The 21,668-nt window shown below is 40.5% G+C and overlaps 1 protein-coding gene across 5 annotated transcripts in view; it reads right to left on the bottom strand.

Moving 5' to 3' along the window:
- Positions 1 to 869: 869 nt before the first annotated feature.
- The window catches only part of MAP3K19 (mitogen-activated protein kinase kinase kinase 19), a 39,338-nt gene continuing 18,539 nt past the window's right edge, over positions 870 to 21,668 (bottom strand). The window contains exons 4-10 of one of the 5 annotated variants that reach the window (XM_039229952.1): positions 20,299 to 20,377; positions 18,850 to 19,100; positions 14,847 to 14,890; positions 10,659 to 13,103; positions 8,185 to 8,334; positions 6,397 to 7,094; positions 870 to 1,243 (exon numbers count right to left, since the gene is read on the bottom strand). In XM_039229952.1, coding sequence (XP_039085883.1) covers positions 1,177 to 1,243; positions 6,397 to 7,094; positions 8,185 to 8,334; positions 10,659 to 13,103; positions 14,847 to 14,890; positions 18,850 to 19,100; positions 20,299 to 20,377 — 3,734 coding nt within the window. In that variant the 3' untranslated portion in view covers positions 870 to 1,176. The remainder of the gene's footprint in view (positions 1,244 to 6,396; positions 7,095 to 8,184; positions 8,335 to 10,658; positions 13,104 to 14,846; positions 14,891 to 18,849; positions 19,101 to 20,298; positions 20,378 to 21,668) is intronic. The other 4 variants (XM_039229954.1, XM_039229956.1, XM_039229955.1 and 1 more) reach the window with 4 other exon arrangements.

The following is a 21,668-nucleotide window of genomic DNA, read 5'->3' as shown; positions in this document are numbered from 1 at the left end:
CATACGTTTATCTCATTTGTTTAAAAAGAATTCATATGGGGGCGCCTGGGTGGCTTAGTCGGTTAAGCGTCCGACTTTCGCTTGGGTCAGGATCTCGTGGTTCGTGGGTTCGAGCCCTGCGTCGGGCTCTGTGCTGACTGCCAGCTCAGAGCCTGGAGCCTATTTCAGAGTCTGTCACTCCCTCTCTCTCTGACCCTCCCCTGCTCACGCTGTCTCTCCTAGAAATAAATAAAAAATAAAATGATAGCCAATACAAAGATTATTCTATAGAGAGCTTCCACCAACAGCTCTAAACTAAAAATGTTTAGTCCACCAACTTAAAACAAAGCCTTCTAATAATTTGGACAAGTTGTCCTCTCTTTCTGGTGAGGTTTACTGTTGTTCTGAAGATGGAAATGAATGACCTCAGTGGAAATGTCCATTCAAGTGAAGTTGATATGCTGACCCACACTCCCCCTTACCAGATCCAGCTTTTATTCTACTAGCTGGCTTAGGTTTGGCTAGTTCTAGATGTGGCTGTAACTTAATTGACTCTACAAATAAGTGAAGTCTTCAAGTCATACTAGAAATTTCAGGGGAATCAACCTGAGGTTTATGGGGCCACCATGAATAGTTATAGCTTTTTACAGGTAGAAACTTAGTAGGAATTAGGGGACTCTCTGGGAATGAAATGCCAAGCTCTTCCTGTTAACTTTGAGGCTCCTGTAATCTACAAAGATTATGGCTAAAGTAAACAGAATCTAACATCTCTCCAGTCTTAATTTATCACTTTCCTCTAGTTTCCAAGAATTGTCTTTACCTGCCAAGCAAAAAATACACAATTTTCTTTTTACAATTTATTTTACAGACATTAAAATTGACAGGCCAAAAGTAAAAGGAAGGATAACAGAAGGCAATAGAGAATGTATTCCTGGATAGTCAAAACTGTAAACACTGCAATAGGTTTTTTGTTTTTACTGTTTAAGAAAATGTTCTCATATACATGGGTAACCATACCTGAAGCTTAAGACTAACATTTAACTAAAACATTTTAGTTAGTGACACTGCAGGATCTGGTTAAATTGGGTTGAGTTGTTTTAACAGTAAGAAAACAAAAGTCCTTTAACCATCATTCCCACAATGAAGCAATCACGGTGTATATCTATAATGGAGCTGGAACGAAAAGTTGATGTATATTCAGTGACTTCTCATCAAGAAAGAGTGCTTCAGGAGCTGGGCAGCAGAAGGTCGCTCGTGCTGGTCTCTAAGAAGGGAATAATATGTTAGAAACAGCACCCGATAAGTGCCTCCCAACTGGACCTACTTGATTCAAAATGCCAACTTAAAAATGGAAGTACAAGGGTGCCTGGGTGACTCAGTTGGCTCAGTGTCCAACTCTTGATTTCAGCTCAGGTCGATATAGCCCTGCATGGGGCTCGGCACCTGTTAGCTCTTGGGATTCTCTCTCTCTCTCTCTGCCCTTGCTCTGCTCACCCACACACTCTTTCAAAATAAATAAAGAAATGGATCCACTTACAAGTGCTCAGGGAAATAAAAATAGAAGCACAGTCTTGGCCAAACAGACTTGAGGTGAGTCCACACTTCAGTTTTGGTCCATATGATCTTACATAAGTGACACAAGGTCTTCTCATTAGTAAGATGGAGATAATAAAACCTAACTCATTGGGAGAGTTAGATAATGTACATACAGGTTTTGAACAGTGTCTGGTACATAGCAATAGCTCAAAAAGTAACTAGGCCCTACTTTTCCATTTTACTTTTGTTCAATTTGGGGTATAACTTACACAGTAAAATTCACACTTTTGGATGTACAGTTTAATGCACTCTTAATTTGCATTAAATTTACATTTAAAGTGTAGAGGCATTGGAATCCAGAATTGAAAAGCCTTTAAAAAGGAGGGATGCCTGGGTGGCTCAGTCAGTTAAGCATCTGACTCTGGCTCAGGACATGACCTCACAATTCATGAGTTTGAGCCCCACGTGCATCGGTCTCTCTGCTGTCAGTACAGAGCCCTCTTTGGATCCTCTGTCCCCTTCTTTCTCGGCCCTTTCCCTACTCGCTTTCTCTTTCTCAAAAATAAACATTAAAAAAAAAGCTATTTTTAAATGTTTATTTACTTCTTGAGAGAGAGAAAGAGTGTGAGTGGAGGAGGGACAGAGAGAGAAGTAGATGCCGAATCTGAAGCAGGCTCCAGGCTCTGAGCTGTCCGCACAGAGCCCGATGTAGGGCCTGAACCCACATACTGAGATGATGACCTGAGCTGAAGTCAGATGCTTAACTGACTGAGCCACCCAGGTGCCCCTAAAAACAAAATAGCTTTTAAGAAGTAGACATTTAAATGTGTTTTGGTTTAGGGGCACCTGGGTGGCTCAGTCGGTTAAGCATCCGACTTCAGCTCAGGTCATCGTTCTCACTGTTCGTGAGTTCTAACCCCGCGTTGAGCTCTTGAGCTGAAAGCTCAGAGCCTGAAGCTTGCTTCCGAATCTGTGATTCCCTCTCTCTCTGCCCCTCTACTGCTTATACTCTTTGTCTCTCAAAAAATGTTTGAAAAAAATGTTTTAATGTGTTTTGATGTTTAATTGAAATAATCCCATTGGGGCACTCTTGGATGAACATAAAATAACGGGAGACAGACACTTAGTACTATTTTGATTTAGGTTAGTTTTGGGGCGCCTGGGTGGCTTAGTTGGTTAAGCGTCCGACTTTCACTTAGGTCATGATCCTGCGGTTCGTGGGTTCAAGCCCCGCGTCGGGCTCTGTGCTGACTGCCAGCTCAGAGCCTGGAGCCTGTTTCAGTCTGTGACTCCCTCTCTCTCTGACCCTCCCCTGCTCACGCTGTCTCTCTCTCCTAGAAATAAATAAAACATTAAAAAAAAATTTTAGGTTAGTTTTCCTCAAGAAATTAAGCTTTTGCCAATGAACTAGTCAATGAACCAGTGAACCAGTCAATAGTTATCTGCAAGGACCTATTAGGCATTATTTTGGCTAAATTGGTTATCTTTTGATAATCTATGCGAGGGGGATTACTACCAGGAGTAGCCCAGGTGAAAATGGACATAAAAATAAAGTAACTATAAATCATTTTGAAATAAAAGCCCCCCCCCCCCGCCTTTTGGTGGCCCTTTCTCTTATCTTGAAAATATGCAGAAATCTCCCCTCTCTCCAAAGATTCTTTCCTTTACATGGCCAAACCCAGTGACTTTTTTCAACCTTTATTATTCTAACGCCTTACTCTCTGTCCCACTGCTCTCTAGAAATTGCCCTCTTAAAATTTACCGTGATCTTCTCATTACCAAGTTCAATGAGTTCATCCTCCTATCACCTCTAATAACATTTGAAGTGTTCACTACCCTCTCCTTTCAAAACAATCTCTGCATAGACTTAGGGGAAACTTCTCTTGGTTCTCCTGCCTTGGGTCAACTCCCTTCCCTCTTTCTTTCCTTCAGCCATGTGCTAGGCATAATGCCATGAAGGTTGTTACTTCTCCCCTGAGTATTTTCAAAAACGTTTTCCTGAGCCCTCTTAAATTGTTCACAACTATAGCTACCAACCTTAGGATTTCTAAACGTGTACTTCCAATCTTCCTTGCTTTCCTGAACTCCAATTCCATAGCTTCGAATGTTTCCTTAAATGGTGGATCCTCTGGGGCACCTGGGTGGCTCAGCCGGTTAAGCATCTGACTCTTGATCCTGGCTCAGGTCATGATCTCAGTTCCTGAGACGGAGCCCCACCTGGGCTTCAGCACTGAGCATGGCCCTGCTTGGGATACTCTTTCTCCCAATCTCTCTCCTTTGCCACACACCCGCATGCCTCTTCTCTTTCTCTCTCTCTCAAAATAAACATTTTTTTAAGTGGTGGATCATCTTCAATCCCCTCCCCTGCTCCTCTTTCACAACTTTCTACTATTTCTTCATTATCCCTACTCAAAACTATGCAGCCTTATCATGCCCCATCACTAAGTCCTGATTCCCCTTCCCCTGGAATGTTTTGGAACTCTTCTCTTCACAGTTCACACTGCTCCTACCACAAAGCTCTTGATTCCTGCATGGCCTTCTAGTCTCAAACAGCCTCCATTTGAGGTCCTTTGGTACACTGCCGTCTGACCTCCCTTCCCAAAGTCCATTTTCTTTATGGCATGATCTTTCCCAAATTCATTGCAGTCCCCTGCTCTTTGCTGCATGTTGCAACAAAGCTAAACTCCTTGGCCAACTTCCCCAAACTTTCAACCTGCCCATAGGAATACCCCCTCTGCTCCCCAAAGTTCATTTCTGTTCTATTCAGGCCTTGTTCCTTCTGAAAACCTAGTCATCTATACTTCCGGATCTTTAAGAATGCCTTCTCCCCACTTTATTTCTGACTATGCACACCTCCAAGGAATACTGTCACAGGGCAAGATTCTAGAATCTTTAGGGTCTTTTCCATAGAATTTCAAAAGATAATTTTATGCTTGTATGTGACACTAATTCGGTAAGATGTATTAGTAGTCTCCCAAATAGTTATTAACTATGGAGCCCTAATTATGTACCCCATACTCTGCTAAGTAATTTACATATACCAGTTCTGTTAACCCTCACAACAGCCCTATTAACTGATCCTTTGTGGTGTGAGTTGTTTATTTCTTAGTTTATGAAGCAATGGTTCAAAAGAAGAGTCATAAAAAAGATTTCACCCTTTCTCTTTAAATCTGTGTGTGTGTGTGTGTGTGTGTGTGTGTGAGTAATGATGACTTGAAAGAAAATGAAAATAGCATGTAGTTTCAGTGGCTCAATAATAGAGAACTGTTCAATTCAGAACAAAGCAACTATAGTAGTCTTAAGAGCTAAGACCAATCCTAAAACTAGTACTGGTTCCTATGACCTTTCTAACAGCTTTACATTTCTTTTGTGAGGTTTATTTTGGGTGAGCAAGGGGGTAGCTCTGTGCCTGGGGCTCTGTCCATACAATCCATGCTGGAACATGTCTACATCCAGGAATGCCCAGAACTGGAGTATGAAGTATGTATTCCTGCCTTGGCCTATACAATCCCCTGATATGAACCAGAACACTCTGACCCATGTGCTGGGAGAGAGAGAGTCTGCAGAGAGAGGCACATCTTTCAGCAGACAGGGAGAACTGTGGGTCCTGAGATTCATTAAAAAAGAGAAAAACCCATTTTGCAAGCTGGGAGGCACTAGAATTTTTTCATCTAGGAATAAGAAAGCACACGTCTCAGAAAGCAAGAAATTATTTTATGTCTCAGGCCGTCCTCACCCTGTACATATGACTAAATGTTGAGCCTCACCAGGGGCACAGAGGCCAGGTGGGTGGGCCCCAGCCCCTCCCTCTACTCTTTAGCTATCTCCCTCATCATACACATACAGTCATACTTTAACCAGAGCCATCCCTCCGCTTCTATGTTTTATTCTTTTCATTACAATTTCATGTGAGTAAAGAGTGTCTGGTCAAGTTGAAAACCACATGAGTGGGTAATCTCTAAGGTCCCTTTTAACATTTTACCCAAAATTTTATTCCATATATACTAGGGAGCATCAGAACAGGAAAAAACAAGCAACTTTCCGGGGGTTTTCTGCTTCCCCAAATACTCCACACACATGATGCATGAAAAGCTTCAATTAGATATTTGTTCCTTTGACTCAAAATGTTTCCTTTCATTTTAAATGCAAGTATTTTGGGGGCAGGGGGACCAAAACATTAAATTTGCCAGTCATCGATCAATTAATTCACATCAATCCCTCACTATGAATGAATTTCTCACATACCTTCCCGAGAGCTGGTTTTAGGAAGGAAATGAGACACTGGTTCTCGGATAGGGAAGGCAGCTCAGGAAAGGGAAATTTAAGGACAGGCAATGTCATTTCACCATGACCAGTACCTGGGAAGATGTCCCTCTCATAGCCATGTTCATACCCCCATTGATTTGGGGAAGTATTGTCTGTCTCTGATAAGTACTGTCAAACATTTAATTAAGGCACTTCCTACTTGAAGCATTACTCCCATACCCTGATGCAACGAGGAGCACAATCACCCAATATGGCTAATTATCAAAATCACTCCCTACTTGCCTTCTTTGTGGGCCATAAATTTCAGGGGAAATGTCAGCAATCTTGGAATCTCTGGGGATTTCTCTTCCTCCTGTTTTCAGTTTCTTTTCTTTTTAATTTTTAAAATATTTTGTTTATTTTTGAGAGAGAGAGAGAGAGAGAGAGCGTGAGCAGGGGAGGGTCAGAGAGACAGGGAGACACAGAATCTGAAGACAGGCTCCAGGCTCAGAGCTGGCTGTCAGCACAGAGCCCAATGTGGGGTTCGAACCCACAAACTGCGAGATCATGACCTGAGCCGAAGCTGGAGGCTCAACCGACTAAGCCACCCAGGCGCCCCTGTTTTCAGTTTCTTACCTGGTCAGGCACACACGCACAAAGTCCACTGCATTTTCTGAGAAGTGTTCTGGCAAAGGAGGCATCAGCCCTCGGTGTGCTCCAATGTAAAACATGGCTGCCATCCTGTCCATGGAAGCCAGTGGAGGCTTCCCTGTGGCCATCTCAAACACAGTGCAGCCAATGCTCCAGACGTCCGACTTCCTTCCATATCCAGACTCATTGATGACTTCCGGGGCCATCCAATATGGAGTCCCATGCATGGACTTAAGCATGTCACTGTGGGTGCCATTTAAGCCAGCCCAAGCCAAACGCTTGGCACAGCCAAAGTCAATTAGCTTTATTATTCCAGTTGGCATGAGCATAACATTATTTCCTTTGATATCTCGATGCACCACACAGTTCTCATGGAGATAAGCAACACCTTGCAAAATTTGTCTTGTATATTTACAGAACACCATCTCAGGCAATGGCCCAAAACGGTTTATAATACTAGAAATTGAGCCACCAGGAACAAACTCCATGAAAATGCTTACGATGTTCTCTTCCAAGCATGTCCCCAAATAGGCCACAATGTTAACATGTTTCAGTGCTTTGAGCAAATCTACTTCTTCCTGTAGTTTCTGGTATTCTTTTTCAGTAGCTAATTTATCAGAGGTATCCAAAGCCACCTGTTTTACAGCTATTAGTTGTCCTTGGCTAGTAAGACCGCAATATACCTAGAAGCAAACCTTATTATCAAACATAAGTGATAGAACTTGTTCACAAAATCCCTTAGGTGACACTTGTCTTTCCCTTCTCCTCCCAAACCCTGTCTTTCTCTAAGTTGATTCGTCCCTATCTAAATGCAAAGTACTTAAGCAAAGTCAATGAGCAAAGTTTCAGTGAGGCCAAAATGGGGATGAGAAGCATGGTCAATGGATATCATGATGGCTTGGAGTCTAGTGGCCTGGATTGGCTAGAATCCGGGCTTTACCATTCCCCAGCTATGTAACTTTGGGTAAGCTGTATAATTGGCTTGACTTCAGTTTTTCTCATCTATAAAACAGGAGTAATAATCCCTCACAGATATCTACATGACTACACTGGCAAAATCCCTCACCAAATAAATGAAACAGGGCTGTTTCAATGCCAAAGCTCTAAGGAGAGAAAGGAAGTCAGGTCCTCGGGCAACTTGTCAGTGATCCCATCATGTGTTTTCAGTGGTTTCATGTTTTCCCACCTTCTCGCTGATATGTCCCCAGCTAGAAACATAACCTATCTTCTCTGGGGATCAGTCTTCTTTTTACTGATCCATGTAAATACTATCTAATGTGCTAGGACCTTAGATGGTCTTTCATGCAATTCAAAAAATGTAAGGAACAGCTTTTGTTATGGCCACTCAGCAATGAGTCTCCCAACTTCTGGTAACATCCTAAGCTGTTGAACAATTAGACATCTTTCCCACCGGACTCAGACCCAGGAGAATGAAAGACTAGAAATACAATGGTCATTGTACCACCACATGAACCCTGAGAATAAGACCTATTAGGAGAGATACAAAGAGGCCAGACCCTGGTAACATGTCTGAAATCATGAAATCACCTCTGCCCAGAGCCAGACCTACTCCAGACCCTTCAGTTACATGATGCAGTGAACATCCTTTTCCCTGAGCCAGTTTGGGTTGGGTTTCCTGTTACTTCCAACTGAAAGAGTTCCAAGTAAAAGAGCATAGAGGGTGGGAAGGGTGCACAAGAGGATTAGGGAGGAAAAGGCAGGTCAAGGAGGAGTAGGGATTTGGGATTTCATCATGTTTCCCATTTAACTTACTGTGCCATAGGCTCCCTTCCCAAGGACCTCTCCCTTAGTCCACAGGATAGATTCTTCATACTTTAAGCTATTTTCAGAAAATGTCTTCTTTTCATTTGAGGTAAGAAATTTCTTCTCCTTGTCACATATCCCGAACCCATTACTATATCTCTGGGACAATGAGGCAAAAAGAAAAGTCACCATTAAACTCTGAGTCATTGGGGTAGGGAAAGGGGCTGCAGGGTAGAGTCTTCCTTTCTTCTAACTTGGGACCAACTAGAGAAAGCCAGATATGCACCCACTAAGTAATCATATATGATGCCACTTGTTAGCCTGCCTACAGCTTCCCCATGCCAAGAGTCTTCAATCAGGGCATACTAAAGCCTTCCCATTAGATTTCCCTTAGATTTCCTGCTAAGAATCTTGCCCACTCCTCTGCCTGCCTTTGAGTCTCTGCCAAACACAAGTGATGGTGGCTGACTCTTTAGCTATAGTAAGTTCTGAATAACCTTTGTTTGTTCTTCAATTATTTCCACAACACAAACATACAAACACACATGCAAGCCTATATGCATATACATACACATATACACTTACACACAAACACGTACAGATACTCTCTCACCCTCTCTCTCTCACAGCCTCGACAAGCAGGTCTGGCGGTCAAGACCAGCTGCAATACACAGAAGGTCCATGGTCAAAGGAGAATCTGCAGACAGGTGTATCAACATCACATAGGAGCTTGTTAGACATGCAGAATCTCAGGCCCCAGACATACTGAGTCAGTGTCTGCATTTTAACATGATTCCCAAGTGATTTGCATTCACATGAAACTTTGAGAAGCTCTGCTTCTCAACAAGAATCTCTTTGAAGAACTTAGACCATGTTTTCCAATTGGTTGATTGGACCAGAAATGCCTTGCTTTGATCTCTCCACAAGTTCTTAAAATGTCTGATGGTGACAGAGACATGGTGAGGTCATTGGAAGCAGGACTTCCTGCAGGGTCACCTTCATCATGAATGAAAGGGGCATTTGGGTTCCTCCTCCCTATCCTTTCATTGTTTCTATCCCAACTAAATTTTAAGGACTGCTTGGGGAAGAAAAGGCTGCAAAAAGTCAGTTTTGACCTCATCGTTGTAGGATGAGGTTACAGGCTGATGATATTTAGTAGCTTGTTAGGTTTTCTTAAATTTAAAATGACAGGGTGGTAGACTCATCGCTGACACACAGATGTCCACACACATATCCCCATTTCCTACCAAACCTGGAGGCCTCCCTGGATCACTCTCTACCCCCAGAAGAGACCAAATTCACCAGGAGGACAGGGTTGGCATTTCAGGACAAAGAACAATCTCACTGTGTCATGATTAAGGGTGTGTGCTGGAATCAGAATGCCTGTTCCCACCACTCTAGCGACTGTGTAACTTTCTAAGCCTCAAATTTCTCATCTGCAAAATGGGAACTTGTTATTACCTTTAGTACTTATCTCAAAGAACTGTTATGTAGCATATAAAGAAGACAATATAACATGCCTCACTCCTACATGGTAAGTTCTCAATAAACCTAGTTATGATATAACTATATACCTTATGTATCCTTTGATAAACTATCTAAAATAATTGTCCCTGATCCTGATATAGTCATACACGCTGAGTCAGTGTTCAATAAATAATATTTCAGCTAAGCCTACTGTTTCTGTCTTGAAAATCTGAGTAGGACAGGAGGCTCAAGTATTTCAGCGAGAATTGAAACAAACAAAACAAAACCCAATGATCTGTTGATATTCTTCTTCCCCACACCCACTTCCATGCCAAACAAACTTTTAAAACACTTCTCAGGATTGTTGCTTATCTTCCTAAGAGCAACGGCTAAGTTTTGTTCCCCATCATGTCTCTAGTTCTTAGCCCAGTGCCAGGAATACAGTAACCACCAATGATATTTTTGTGTTAAAGTTTTCATATTTCATGTCTTCATATGTTTCTTGGAATTAGGTGGTGATCTACTCCAGGAGCTATATTCAGTTCTTTCTATTTCACACACCACCTAAAGCAATGCTTTACCCATAATTACCTCTCTGTATTTATTGACTGAACACATATTCACCAAACAAAATATTGACCTACTTTAAATAAATAGTTTTGCTGTATTAATGTACCCAACGTAATTCCATTGCAGTGTCAGGCTAGCTGAACTCCAGAATGAAGGCAACATAATGAAACATCTTAGCCTGCAAGTCAAGTAAACTGGATTCCAAACTTGCAACCAGACAGTGAGACCTTGACAAAGCTCTTTAGTTGTTTAGGGTTTTGGATTCTTTGTTTGAAAATAAGGAGTTTTGTTTGTTTGTTTTTTAATGTAATTTATTGCCAAGCTGGTTTCCATACAACACCCAGTGCTCATCCCAACGAGTGCTCTCAAAAATAGGGAGTTTGAACCAGACTGTCTCTGAGGTCCCTTCCTGTCCCTAATGAATCACTGATTCTATTTATACTAACCTGTATTTTAACATTGGTTGTCTCTCCGCCCAATTCTTGTGTGGTTTGTCCTCTCCTACTGAAGACAAGATTTAGGTTTTCAGGATCTGTTTCATTTGCCATTATTTGGCAAGAGGCGTTACCTCTCTCGTCAAGAGCTAATAGTTCTGCAGCTAGACATCCTAATAGTTCATCTGTCAATTCATCATTCTTTACAGAATCCAGAATTTCTTGTGAAATTGAATTTGCATAACTTAAAGTTTGTCCAAATGTTTGATATGTAATTGATTCATTAGCTAAACTATCATGATCCAAAGAATGTGCCCAATGTTGATATGCTTGGGAAGATGCACTCTGTTGTTTCTCTTGGAAAGAGAAACTCATAAGTCTCTCAGACTTATCTAAAACACTTTTGAGCCCTACATCATTAGTTAAAATTTGGTTGGCATCTATTTTACCAAGAGATGCTGTATTCTGCTTTTCTTGCAGTACATGCTTGTTGGAATTCTCACTGGGCACTGCCCAGCTGTTTTCTGAAAGGACATATGGGGTCTGGTGATGTAGTTCTTCAAGTTTCTGCAGATCTCTGAGGCTCATGGCAAGTATTTGATTGTTAGAAATATCTCCTTCATCAGCAGACTCTTCCATAGAGACTTCTTCAACAGTGGACAAATCTGAAACAGGAATTAATTCATTCTGTTCAGTGGACCGTTCATGAGGCAGAGCCAAGTTCAAGGACTGAACTTCATCATTAGAAGAGAGAAAGTCATTTCCTGAAGACTTTATCTGCCACTCTGAACCTGAAGTATCATCACCATTTTCAATGTCTTCTAAGTTGCTACCTACAGCTTTGTAACCCTTTTCTTTAGAAATTAAAATTTTGTTCTTTTGTTTAATGCCAAGCGAAACCTTTGTGGGTTTAACATGTGGTCTTTTCTGAGAAAATCGTGTTCTGCTATTGCCACTCCTCTCACTGTGTGAAGATCGACATTTATTGGTAATACATCTGCCAGATGGAGCTGAGCATATCTCTCGATAATATTTGCTCTCATGACGTTCAGCCTCTCTCATGTGACAATAAACAGGGGTCCCAAACATTTCATAGATTCCAGGCCCATTAGCAGTTGAGTTGATTTCTTTGAACATGTCACTATACTTAAGATCTAGGTAATTTAGTCTTGGCTCTGTTGGTTGAGCAGAGAGAGGAATAGAAGACTTTTTTATTCCTGGATTCTTACCAATGCAAGGAAAAGATTGCTTTTTAGGTTTCAGAGCCCGGTAAGTTGATTGCTTCTTTTCTGTCTGTGGCATTCTCCGCTGAAACTTGGGTGGTTGCCGATGTCTGGGGTCACCAAGCTCCAAAGCAGGGAAAACTGGAGTTTTTATGCTGGTTTTATGTATGGTAGGCTTAATGGAACCTTCAATGGAAATCATGAAATTCTGGGGTGTCCTATTACTGGTCTTAGTCTTTGACTCCAACTTATTTCTGGGGTTTTTCATCTTATGCCTGTCATTTTCTTGATGTGCAAGGATATTGAAGTTATTGTTGCTGGGAAGAGTGCCCTTTCTTTTTTGGAGGCTTGGTTTGGCTATCGCTGGTTCCTTGGAAGTTTCATCTCCAGGGAAAGTGATGTGGATAAGAGGCACCATCCCATTCATTTCCGGTTTGGTTGCCTCTGCCCCTGACATTTTTATGTTTGTCTCTGTGCATCTCGGACCTTGTGGGAGCTTTTCAATGGGGCCATCAGGGACTACGTTGGACAAACTCTTAAGGACAGTATACTCTTCTAAAATATGATTTGGCTCAATTGCTTTACCTTTATGTACTGAAGTACTTTTTAAATCAGGCTTATCATTTCTAGTCAATTCATCCTGACTTAGAATATTTTCTGAAAGCTGGTCTTCTTGGAACTTGATTGGCATGGCACATCCAACTTCAAAATTTATAAACACGTTTCTGGCTACTGAATCCTCTTTCTTTCCTGGTGAAAGATGTTGAGAATTCTCTTCTGCTTTTCTCATTTCACAACCAAGGCAGTCAATATCCACTTCCCTATCTGTGGGAAAACTGCTTTCCTTACAATTCTCAAAGGACACGAAAGATTGTCCTTTCTCAAAGTGAGAGACTGCAATTTTGTCACTTCCTTCTGTTTCCTTGGACTTCCTGTTCTCCATCTCCATGTGTTGTCTGTGATGGTTAGCCTTCCAAAAAGAGCACATGTTTCTGGACCAAATAGAGCTATCAGAGGACCTGAAAGTCTGATCCACAAACACCTTAAACAGAACTTCTTCCTGCTTGTTTGATGGTCTAAACTCATCAGATTGACTTCTGGGCTCTGACAGCTTAGGTTTGCAAGATACAAAATTCAGAATATTTCTCTCTCTCTCTTTTTGATCCTTGTGATTTTGGGGGACAGTATGAAGACCAGGTTTCATGGGCAAAAGTGATAATGGTGGCAGAGGGAACTAAAAGGCAAGAGAAAACACTAATGAATGCAGAAACATACATGCATATCATGTTAATTGGTTTAAAGTAATTCAAAGAGATTCTAAGATTCTCTTTAGGGGGGGCTATCTAGAGATACAAGGCTATCCTAGAGATCTCAATTAAAAAAAAAAATAAAACCTCATTCCCAGTACTTTTGGTAAAACAGTACTTTTAAAAACCAAGATTACTGGGGGCACCTAGCTGACTCAGTCAGTAGAGCATGTGACTCTTGATCTTGGGGTCGTGAATTCAAACCCTACGTTGGGTATAGAGATTACTTAAAAATAAAATCTTTAAAAATGAATAAATAAAAAATAAAACCCAAGACTATTATAGATATAAAGATTCATGTTTATATATTCAAAATAAAGGCCCTACAATGTAAACATTAAAATTTAAGATCAGACATTTTATTTATCTTTTCTTTTGCTTTTCCTTTCCTGAGAATTGATCTAAGATTTTTTAAATTCCCACTTAGAACGGCTTAAAATTTCTGTTACATTTACCTTAACAATGATCGTTGGCTTACAGACTAACTCAGAATTTGTATCTGGAACACAACTACTCCATACTGTTTTGCTGAACTGCTTTGTAGGGGTGTGATTATAAACATGCCACACCATACACCTGAAAGTTAGCAACCCTCAATGGTGTTACTTCATCCTCCAAACTACTTTCAAATTAAGTTAGTTTTTGTTACCATTAACCTCTAGAGGTCAGTGTAACGCAATATATATAATTCAGCTTTCTGCTCATTAAGCTATAAACTCTTAAGTTTTTTCCATTGTGGCTTTTTCCTGTATACAGATTTGATATCTAATTATATTAGAATATTTCTTAAATTTATAAATGTTTTTATTTATTTCTGAGAGAGAGAGAGAGACAGCGTGAGCAGTGGAGGGTCAGAGAGAGGGGAGACACAGAATCTGAAGCAGGCTCTAGGCTCTGAGCTAGCTCTCAGCACAGAGCCTGACACGGGGCTTGAACCCATGAACCATGAGATCATGACCTGAGCCAAATTCAGACTGAGCCACCCAGGTGCCCCTATATTAGAATACTTATGAGCATGGTAATTGAGAACTATATGTTCACTTTTCATTGTATTGCCACCTGTGTGTAAGAGAATAGGAAACTGACACTAGAGATTTAGGCGTTAGAAGTAAGTAAAATGCAGTGTAATCTCCCAGTTTTATTGCCATGATGATTTTCCATCACTGAAAAATAACTTTGGAAATAGAGATTCTGCCAGTGCCTGAATGTCTCCCTAGTAGCAGCCATTATTTTTTTTCAAGGCTAATAAACTGCCTTTTACAACACTAAGCAGGACTCATGCACTTTCTCAAAGGCTCATAGGATACAGAAGAGGCAGACAGCTGAGAGGTTTGCAAGAATCTTTCCAAAAGCTGTACTTACTAATAAGACAATTGGGAAAATCTTTCTACCACTGGAGAAAAATTTTACCTAATTTCTAGACATGTTAAAAGAAGACAAATTAAAATATGTCTTAAAAAGTTACTCACCTCATTATGTAAAGAACAGAAAACAACCCAGAAAAGATATGTACATGGCAAAGAATAACTCTCCCAGAAGTTATTTGTGACTCTACAAACTATATGTTGTTTTCCAAGCTGAGGATTTTGGTTCTGAGTTCTTTCTCTATCAAAGATAACAAAAGTTCTTGGTTTTAATTCTTAAGTCAGAAATGCTAAAACTAATCTTACCTCAATTCTTCGGCTACTATACTTCATATCAGAAGTAGAAAACTCTATAACAAGAAAAAATAAAATAATTAGATACTCTTAGTAGTAGAGTGAATACAGTCAGCCTTAAGCCCAGAGTTTGGAGATGGAGTGATCTTGGTGCTAAGGTCTGAGGAAAAGTTAAAATTAAGAGTTTTTCCTGTTGTAATCCATATGGAGTTGGATATAGAATGATTACACGAAACTTTAAGCTACTGCCACTGAAGGGGGTTGCTGTTTTACATATAATGTTGTCTTTTTTTTTTTTTTTTTTAAGTTTAGTTACTTATTTGAGAGAAAGACTGACAGACAGACATGGAGGGGCAGAGAGAGAGGGAGAGAGAATCCCAAGCAGGGGTTCAAACCCACGAACTGTGAGATGGTGACCTGAGCTGAAACCAAGAGCCAAAAGCTTAACCGAATGAGCCACCTAGGCACTGCTATAATGTTGTCTTTTATATACGGTTGACCCTTGAATAACACAGGTTTGAACTGTGTGCATTCACTTCTATGTGGATTTTTTCAATAAATACAATTCAGTACTGTAAATGTATTTAACCCATAATTTTCTTAATAATATTTCCTTTCCTCTAGCTTCTTTATTGTAAGAATACAGTACATAATACATGTAACATACAAAATATGTGTTACTTGACTGTTTCTGTTATGGATTAGGCTTCCAGTTAACACTAGTAGTTAAGTTATACATGGATTTTCTACTGCACAAGGTCAGTGTTCCCAATTCCCACATTGGTCAAAGGTCAACTGCAAATGTATATTATATATAACACTTATGTACATATGTTTATGTTTGTATATTTACACTTACACTCATACTCATAATTATATTTATGTTTATATTTGTATTCTGGTAGGAATTACAAGCTTTCTGGACCATAGAGCAGAGTATTTATTACTCACAAAACAGCACAGCACTAGCTTCCCACACCCCATTTCTCCCCACAGGGCAACACAATGAGCACCAGATGTTTACCTGTGGGTAATCACCACAGGAGTGAACCCTGAAATTATGAGACTCAGAAATTATATCAAGTGATTTGCACTCCAACTCATCCTTCTTTCCCAATAAAGAGAGATCTTTACTATGAAAGGTAAGCAAATATTTCCTGGAGAAAGGGGAAATGTGTTTCTGGGTTTTATAACTCTAGAATGTAAAAGAACAGCTCCTGAGGAAATAAATGTCTGAATCTCTCTGGAGCAATACATGAACTCTAATTTCTAAGACATGTTTATCATTCAATAATCTTTTAACCTAGTTTCCTAGCACTTTTTGTTCACAAAGCTTGGATGTACAGGCATGTGAAAATATTCACATATAACTGTCTCCCAACAGTTGTTTGAGCTCAAACATGAAATAGATCATAGATGGGATATACTAGGTAGTATAAAACCTGGTTGTTGTCCTCTTACAAAAAACCCCACCCACAACCACAGCTTGAAGTTGAAGTGAAAAGCTCCCATGTGTCCACATAGATAGATGAAGTGGGGCCAGTAGACAGTAAGCAGTGAGCTGAACTTTGTGCCAGAACAAAAGGACACATCCTTTTTTACCCAGTCCCAGGTGTTGTCCATCCCAGAAGGATAATCTAATACTGCTAGATTCTCTAACTGTCAAGAGAAACCAGAGAGCTTGAGACATTATGTGAAATTTCCCACCCACCCCCTTTTTTAAAGTGCTTTGAAGGCCAAACAAAATGTATCACAGGTCCATTCTAGCCATAGGCTGCCATTTTGAAATTTGACTTTGAAACAGACCTCTCTAACATGTAGCACAGGTAAAGAAGACATTCACAGGGGAATGGTACCTAAGAAGATACTAATAGGAAGGATTCGAGCATTCCCCTTGGCCACAGCTAGCAAAGGCACCTCCCCCCAATTCTTTTGCATTTAATCAACAAATAATAATTGAGTGCCTAATGAGTGACTGAGACTGTTCAGAAGATGGCAATACAGTTGTGAGCAAGAAAGACACAATTTTTGCCCTCTAAGGTCATATTCTAGAGGTTGAGCTTTCCTTGTTGAAAGGATGCCGCAAGTTAATACCAGAAATTCAACTGAAGGGGCTCCTGAGCATCCGACTTTTGCTTAGGTCATGCTCTCACACTTGGTCAGTTCAAGGCCACATTGGGCTCTGTGCTGTCAGTGCAGAGCCTGTTTGGGATTCTCTCTCCCTCTGTCTCTGCCCCTCCCTTCTTTTTCTCTCTTTCTCAAACTAAATAAATAAACTTGAAAAAAGAAGAAATACAACTGAATATAATGTATAATTGGGTGCATATGTATAACCTGATTTAAAAAAGAAAAAAAACCTGGGGCGCCTGGGTGGCATTGGACTTTGGCTCTGGTCATGATCTTATGGTTCATGAGTTCAAGCCCTGCATCAGGCTCTGTGCTGACAGTTTAGAGCCTGGAAGCTGCTTCAGATTCCGTGTCTCCCTCTCTCTCTGCCCCTCCCCGACTTGTACTCTGCCCTGTCTCTCAAAAATAAATAAACATTAAAAAAGGAGGGTTCCCCTTTGAAAAAGAAAAAAACTTTCAAGTATTATAAATATTTGGATACATATTATCCAGTGTTGGTAAGAAATGACATGAGGTAAAAAGAAACTCAAACATTTCTGATGATAATGTAGAAGTGAGATCTTGGTTATGGGTAATTTGGCAATATAAGTGGAAAGCCTTTTACAATGTGTATGACATTCCAGTTAAAAGATCAAATGCACCAGTTTTTCGCCATTTCATAAACCTCCCTAAAATGATAGTAAAGGCAAGTAAAAAGGAGTAAATTAAAAAGGAAATTAAAAGCCCAGAGGATGAGACAACAGATAAGTCAAGTCAAAAAATTTTGGATGGTGAAAATTTTATGATGAAAAATAACTGATTAGCTGTCATGCTTCTCTGTTCTGCTCTGTGCCTGTGGGGGGAGAACTTGACAAGAAGTAAGAACTCCAGAAAGGAGCAGGAACTGATGATACCAGGTACCTCTGAAGGTGAGGAGGAAGCTAAGACGGAAACCAGGGTTTGCTTGTAAACCTGCAGAAGAAGTAGTTCGCATATTCCCTGTCCTGCCCCATGAATCAGGAGTTGCTCTTCTCCATTCCTGGCAGCTGGCTGGAAGTTTAGTTTCCAGAGAGTTTGGAACAAAGATGCTAAGGAGATAGGTATAGCTGAGAGTAGAAACAGGATGCTGGAGTGAAAATAAAAGGATTAAGTGAAAGCCTGCACATGGACAGGTGAGTCTCAGCCTTTCAACCCACAGTCGGGAGCTTGGATTATCCCTGCATAGGGAAAACTAGCTAAGAGAAAAGTCTGTCTATGCACAGTGACACTTGGGGACTCCCTCACTCAACCATCTAGGTCATTCTATGCAATCTCCCTGGAGTCTGCAGCATGTTTTGGTGCTACCAAGAAACACAAATAGTTTATCACACAACAATAGATATGTGAGAAAAGTCTCTAATGTGAGAATACAGAGTATGAAACAAAAAGAATTCAGGAGAAACAAAGACAATAAAAAATTAACATGAATATACTTCATGCGCCTTTTCTCAGGAAGCTACTGGAAATGTACCCAACTAAGTACCCTACCCATACAGTTTCTCTGCTGTGCGATCTCTGTTATTGCAGTAAGCCAATAAATGTACCTGGTTGGACCACCAGTTTGTCCCCAGAGGGCTTAGGCCAGTTGGTTTAGGACAGTAGTAAGCAAATAGCAAAGACAGCAATGCCTGGAGGGGAATGTGCTAGCTACTGATCAAGTGTTGGGCTAGAGAGAGTGGCCAATTCAAATCCTAGAGGAAAGCATCCTCCATGTGAGCCCCAAGATTCCCACAGGTAAACATCAACTAAATGGGAGTTTGTGGTAAAGATTTTTCAAACACTCAAGAAAAGGATAGATGGTAGATAGATAGATAGGTAGAAAATTTGTTGACAAAAGGATAAACAAATCACTGTAATTAAATGAACTCACCTTCAGATTTTCTTTGCTGCTCCTTCAGAAAGTGAGGAACATCTTCTCTGGCTACAGATGTTGAGATGCTTGGTTCTAGGCAAGGTCTTGGAAACAAAAAGCCCACCTTTGCATCACAGAGATCCTTGGAAATTTCCTCTTTCTTCTGACCCATTTTCAGTGTCTTTGATCGGAAGTCTAGCATGTGAATTTCATTTGGAAGAGAAACAGAATGTGCTCGTGCCCTTTCTCGATTCACTGGGGTTATCTGACTAGAAGGGAGGAGGACATGGTTTCATTCAAAACTCATTCCCTGATTCTTCTGGATCTCCACTTCTCTGTCGAGACTGAGATCATGAGAAAACCTGGAGAACTATTTCCAAATGCTGCTGCTGAGTGGAAGAACTGTATTCTTGAAAGGACAAGACCCCTCTACCCTCCTACCCGCTCCCCACCTCATCTGTCTTCTGCACTCCACAGGTTAGTTTCCCCAGTCCCTATTTCCTTGAACAGAGAAATCAGATGGGCAAAGTGCAGGCATAAAGGATGCACTCTTTTCCTTCTCCAAAGGTTTTACCCAGCCCAGTACTTCTCAAAGTAAAAGACAGTAAAAGACCAGTTTAAAAATTTTCCAGTCCATTGTGGAATGCAAGTGTTGTAAAACATCTGCAATAAAAGTGATTTACCATAAAAATAAAGCAAAATATCAAAAACATGAACATAAACCCCAAGATTTTTATTATCAGATCAGTAAACCTGGGATTACTTTGTCATATAGTAATACAACTCTTTAAATGTTTACATTTTCGAGTTCTTTGTTTTTTTAATATTTTTATTTATTTCTAGGAGAGAGAGAGAGAGAGAGAGATAGAAAGAGACAGCGTGAGCAGGGGAGGGTCAGAGAGAGAGGGAGTCACAGACTCTGAAACAGGCTCCAGGCTCTGAGCTGGCAGTCAGCACAGAGCCCGACGCGGGGCTCGAACCCACGAACCGCGAGATCATGACCTAAGCGAAAGTCGGACGCTTAACCGACTAAGCCACCCAGGCGCCCCACATTTTCGAGTTCTATCCTGACTTCATCATGGACTGGTAACAGAAGGACCACAGAGTCACATTTCAAGTGGCACTGCTGCAGAGTCAGCAAACTGTGTCCCCCCCCCCCCCCACCCAGGGCAAAATCTAGTCTTCAGTCTGTTTGTGTCGTTTTATTGGATCACAGCCATACCCATTTGTTTTCATATGGTCTGTGATGGCATTCAAGCTACAATAGGAGAGTTGCCTCATTGCAGCAGAAGCCATATGGCCTACAAAGCCTAAATGGTATTATTTGGCTCCTGCCACAATAATATTTACTACAACCCCTGCATTAGAGTGTTTTTTTGGGAGGTGAATTACTAAAAATGTAGGTTATCACACAAGTATCACTTCATATTTAAATTTTAATCTAACCTTTCAAAGTATATTCCTTACTTGTTTTCTTGTAAATCTTCTCTGCTTATTTCTTGGGGATAAGTGGCATCTCTTGGAAAAGTAACAATAATCTCAACACCTATAGAAACACATGACAATAACAAAAAGAAGAAATTTATGAATTCCAATGGCAACTGGGAACTGAGTATTTTATTTCTCATTATGTAGCTAATCTATTTTTTAAAATGTTTATTTTTAAGAGGGAGACTGTGCGAGTGGGGGAGGAGCAGAGAGAGAGAGGGGGACACAGAATCTGAAGCACGCTCCAGGCTCTGAGCTGTCAGCACAGAGCCTGACGCAGGGCTTGAACTCACGAACCACAAGATCATGACCTGAGCCGAAGTCAGCTACTTAACTGACTGAGCCACCCAGGTGCCCCTAGCTAATCCATTTTTGAACAATACAGAATGTGGAACAGAATAGAGAGCTCATAAATAACCCACAATTATACAGTCAACTAATCTATGACAAAGGAGGAAAGAATATGCAATGGGAAAAAGACAGTCTCTTCAACTGGGAAGTGTTAGGAAAACTGGACAGCTACACGCAGAAGAATGAAACTGGACCACTTTCTTAACACCATACATAGAAATGAACTCAACATGGATTAAGAACCTAAATGTGAAACCTGAAGCCATAAAAATCCTATTGGAGAGCATAGGCAGTAATTTCTCTGACATCAGCTGTGGCAACATTTTTCTAGATATGTCTCCTGAGGCAAAGGAAACAAAGGAAACTATTGGGGCTACACCAAAACAAAAAGCTTCAGAAGAGCAAAGGAAACCATTAACAAAACTAAAAGACAAGCTAGAGAATGAGAGAAGATGTTTGCAAATAACATATCTGATGAAAGGTTAATATCCAAAATATATAAAAAATTTATAAAACTCAACATCTGAAAGCAAATAATCGAATTAAAAAATGACAGAAGACATGAGCAGACATTTGTCCAAAGAAGACATACAATGGCTAACAGATACACGAAAAGATGCTCAACATCACTGATCATTAGGGAAAGGCAAATCAAAACCACAATGAGATATCACCTCATACCTGTCAGAATGGTGCCTGCCAAAAACACAAGAAATGACAAGTGTTAGCAAGGATGTGAAGAAAATGAACCCTCCTGCAGTGTTGGTGGAAATGCAAACTGGTGCAGCCTCTGTGGAAAAAGTACGAAGGTTCCTCAAAAAATTAAAAATAGAGCTATCCTACAATCCAGTAATCACACTACTGGGTATTTACCCAAAGACTACAAAAACACTAATTCAAAATAACTTATGCACCCTTATGTTTATTGCAGCATTATTTATTATTATAGCCAAATTATGGAAGCAACCCACATGTCCACTGATAGATGAATGGATAAA

This window comes from Hyaena hyaena, unplaced genomic scaffold, assembly GCF_003009895.1.
Source record: "Hyaena hyaena isolate Hyena2069 unplaced genomic scaffold, ASM300989v1 scaffold_41, whole genome shotgun sequence".
Lineage (NCBI taxonomy): Eukaryota > Metazoa > Chordata > Mammalia > Carnivora > Hyaenidae > Hyaena > Hyaena hyaena.
Note: the sequence above shows the minus strand (reverse complement) of the source record. Positions and strands in the feature narration are given on the sequence as shown.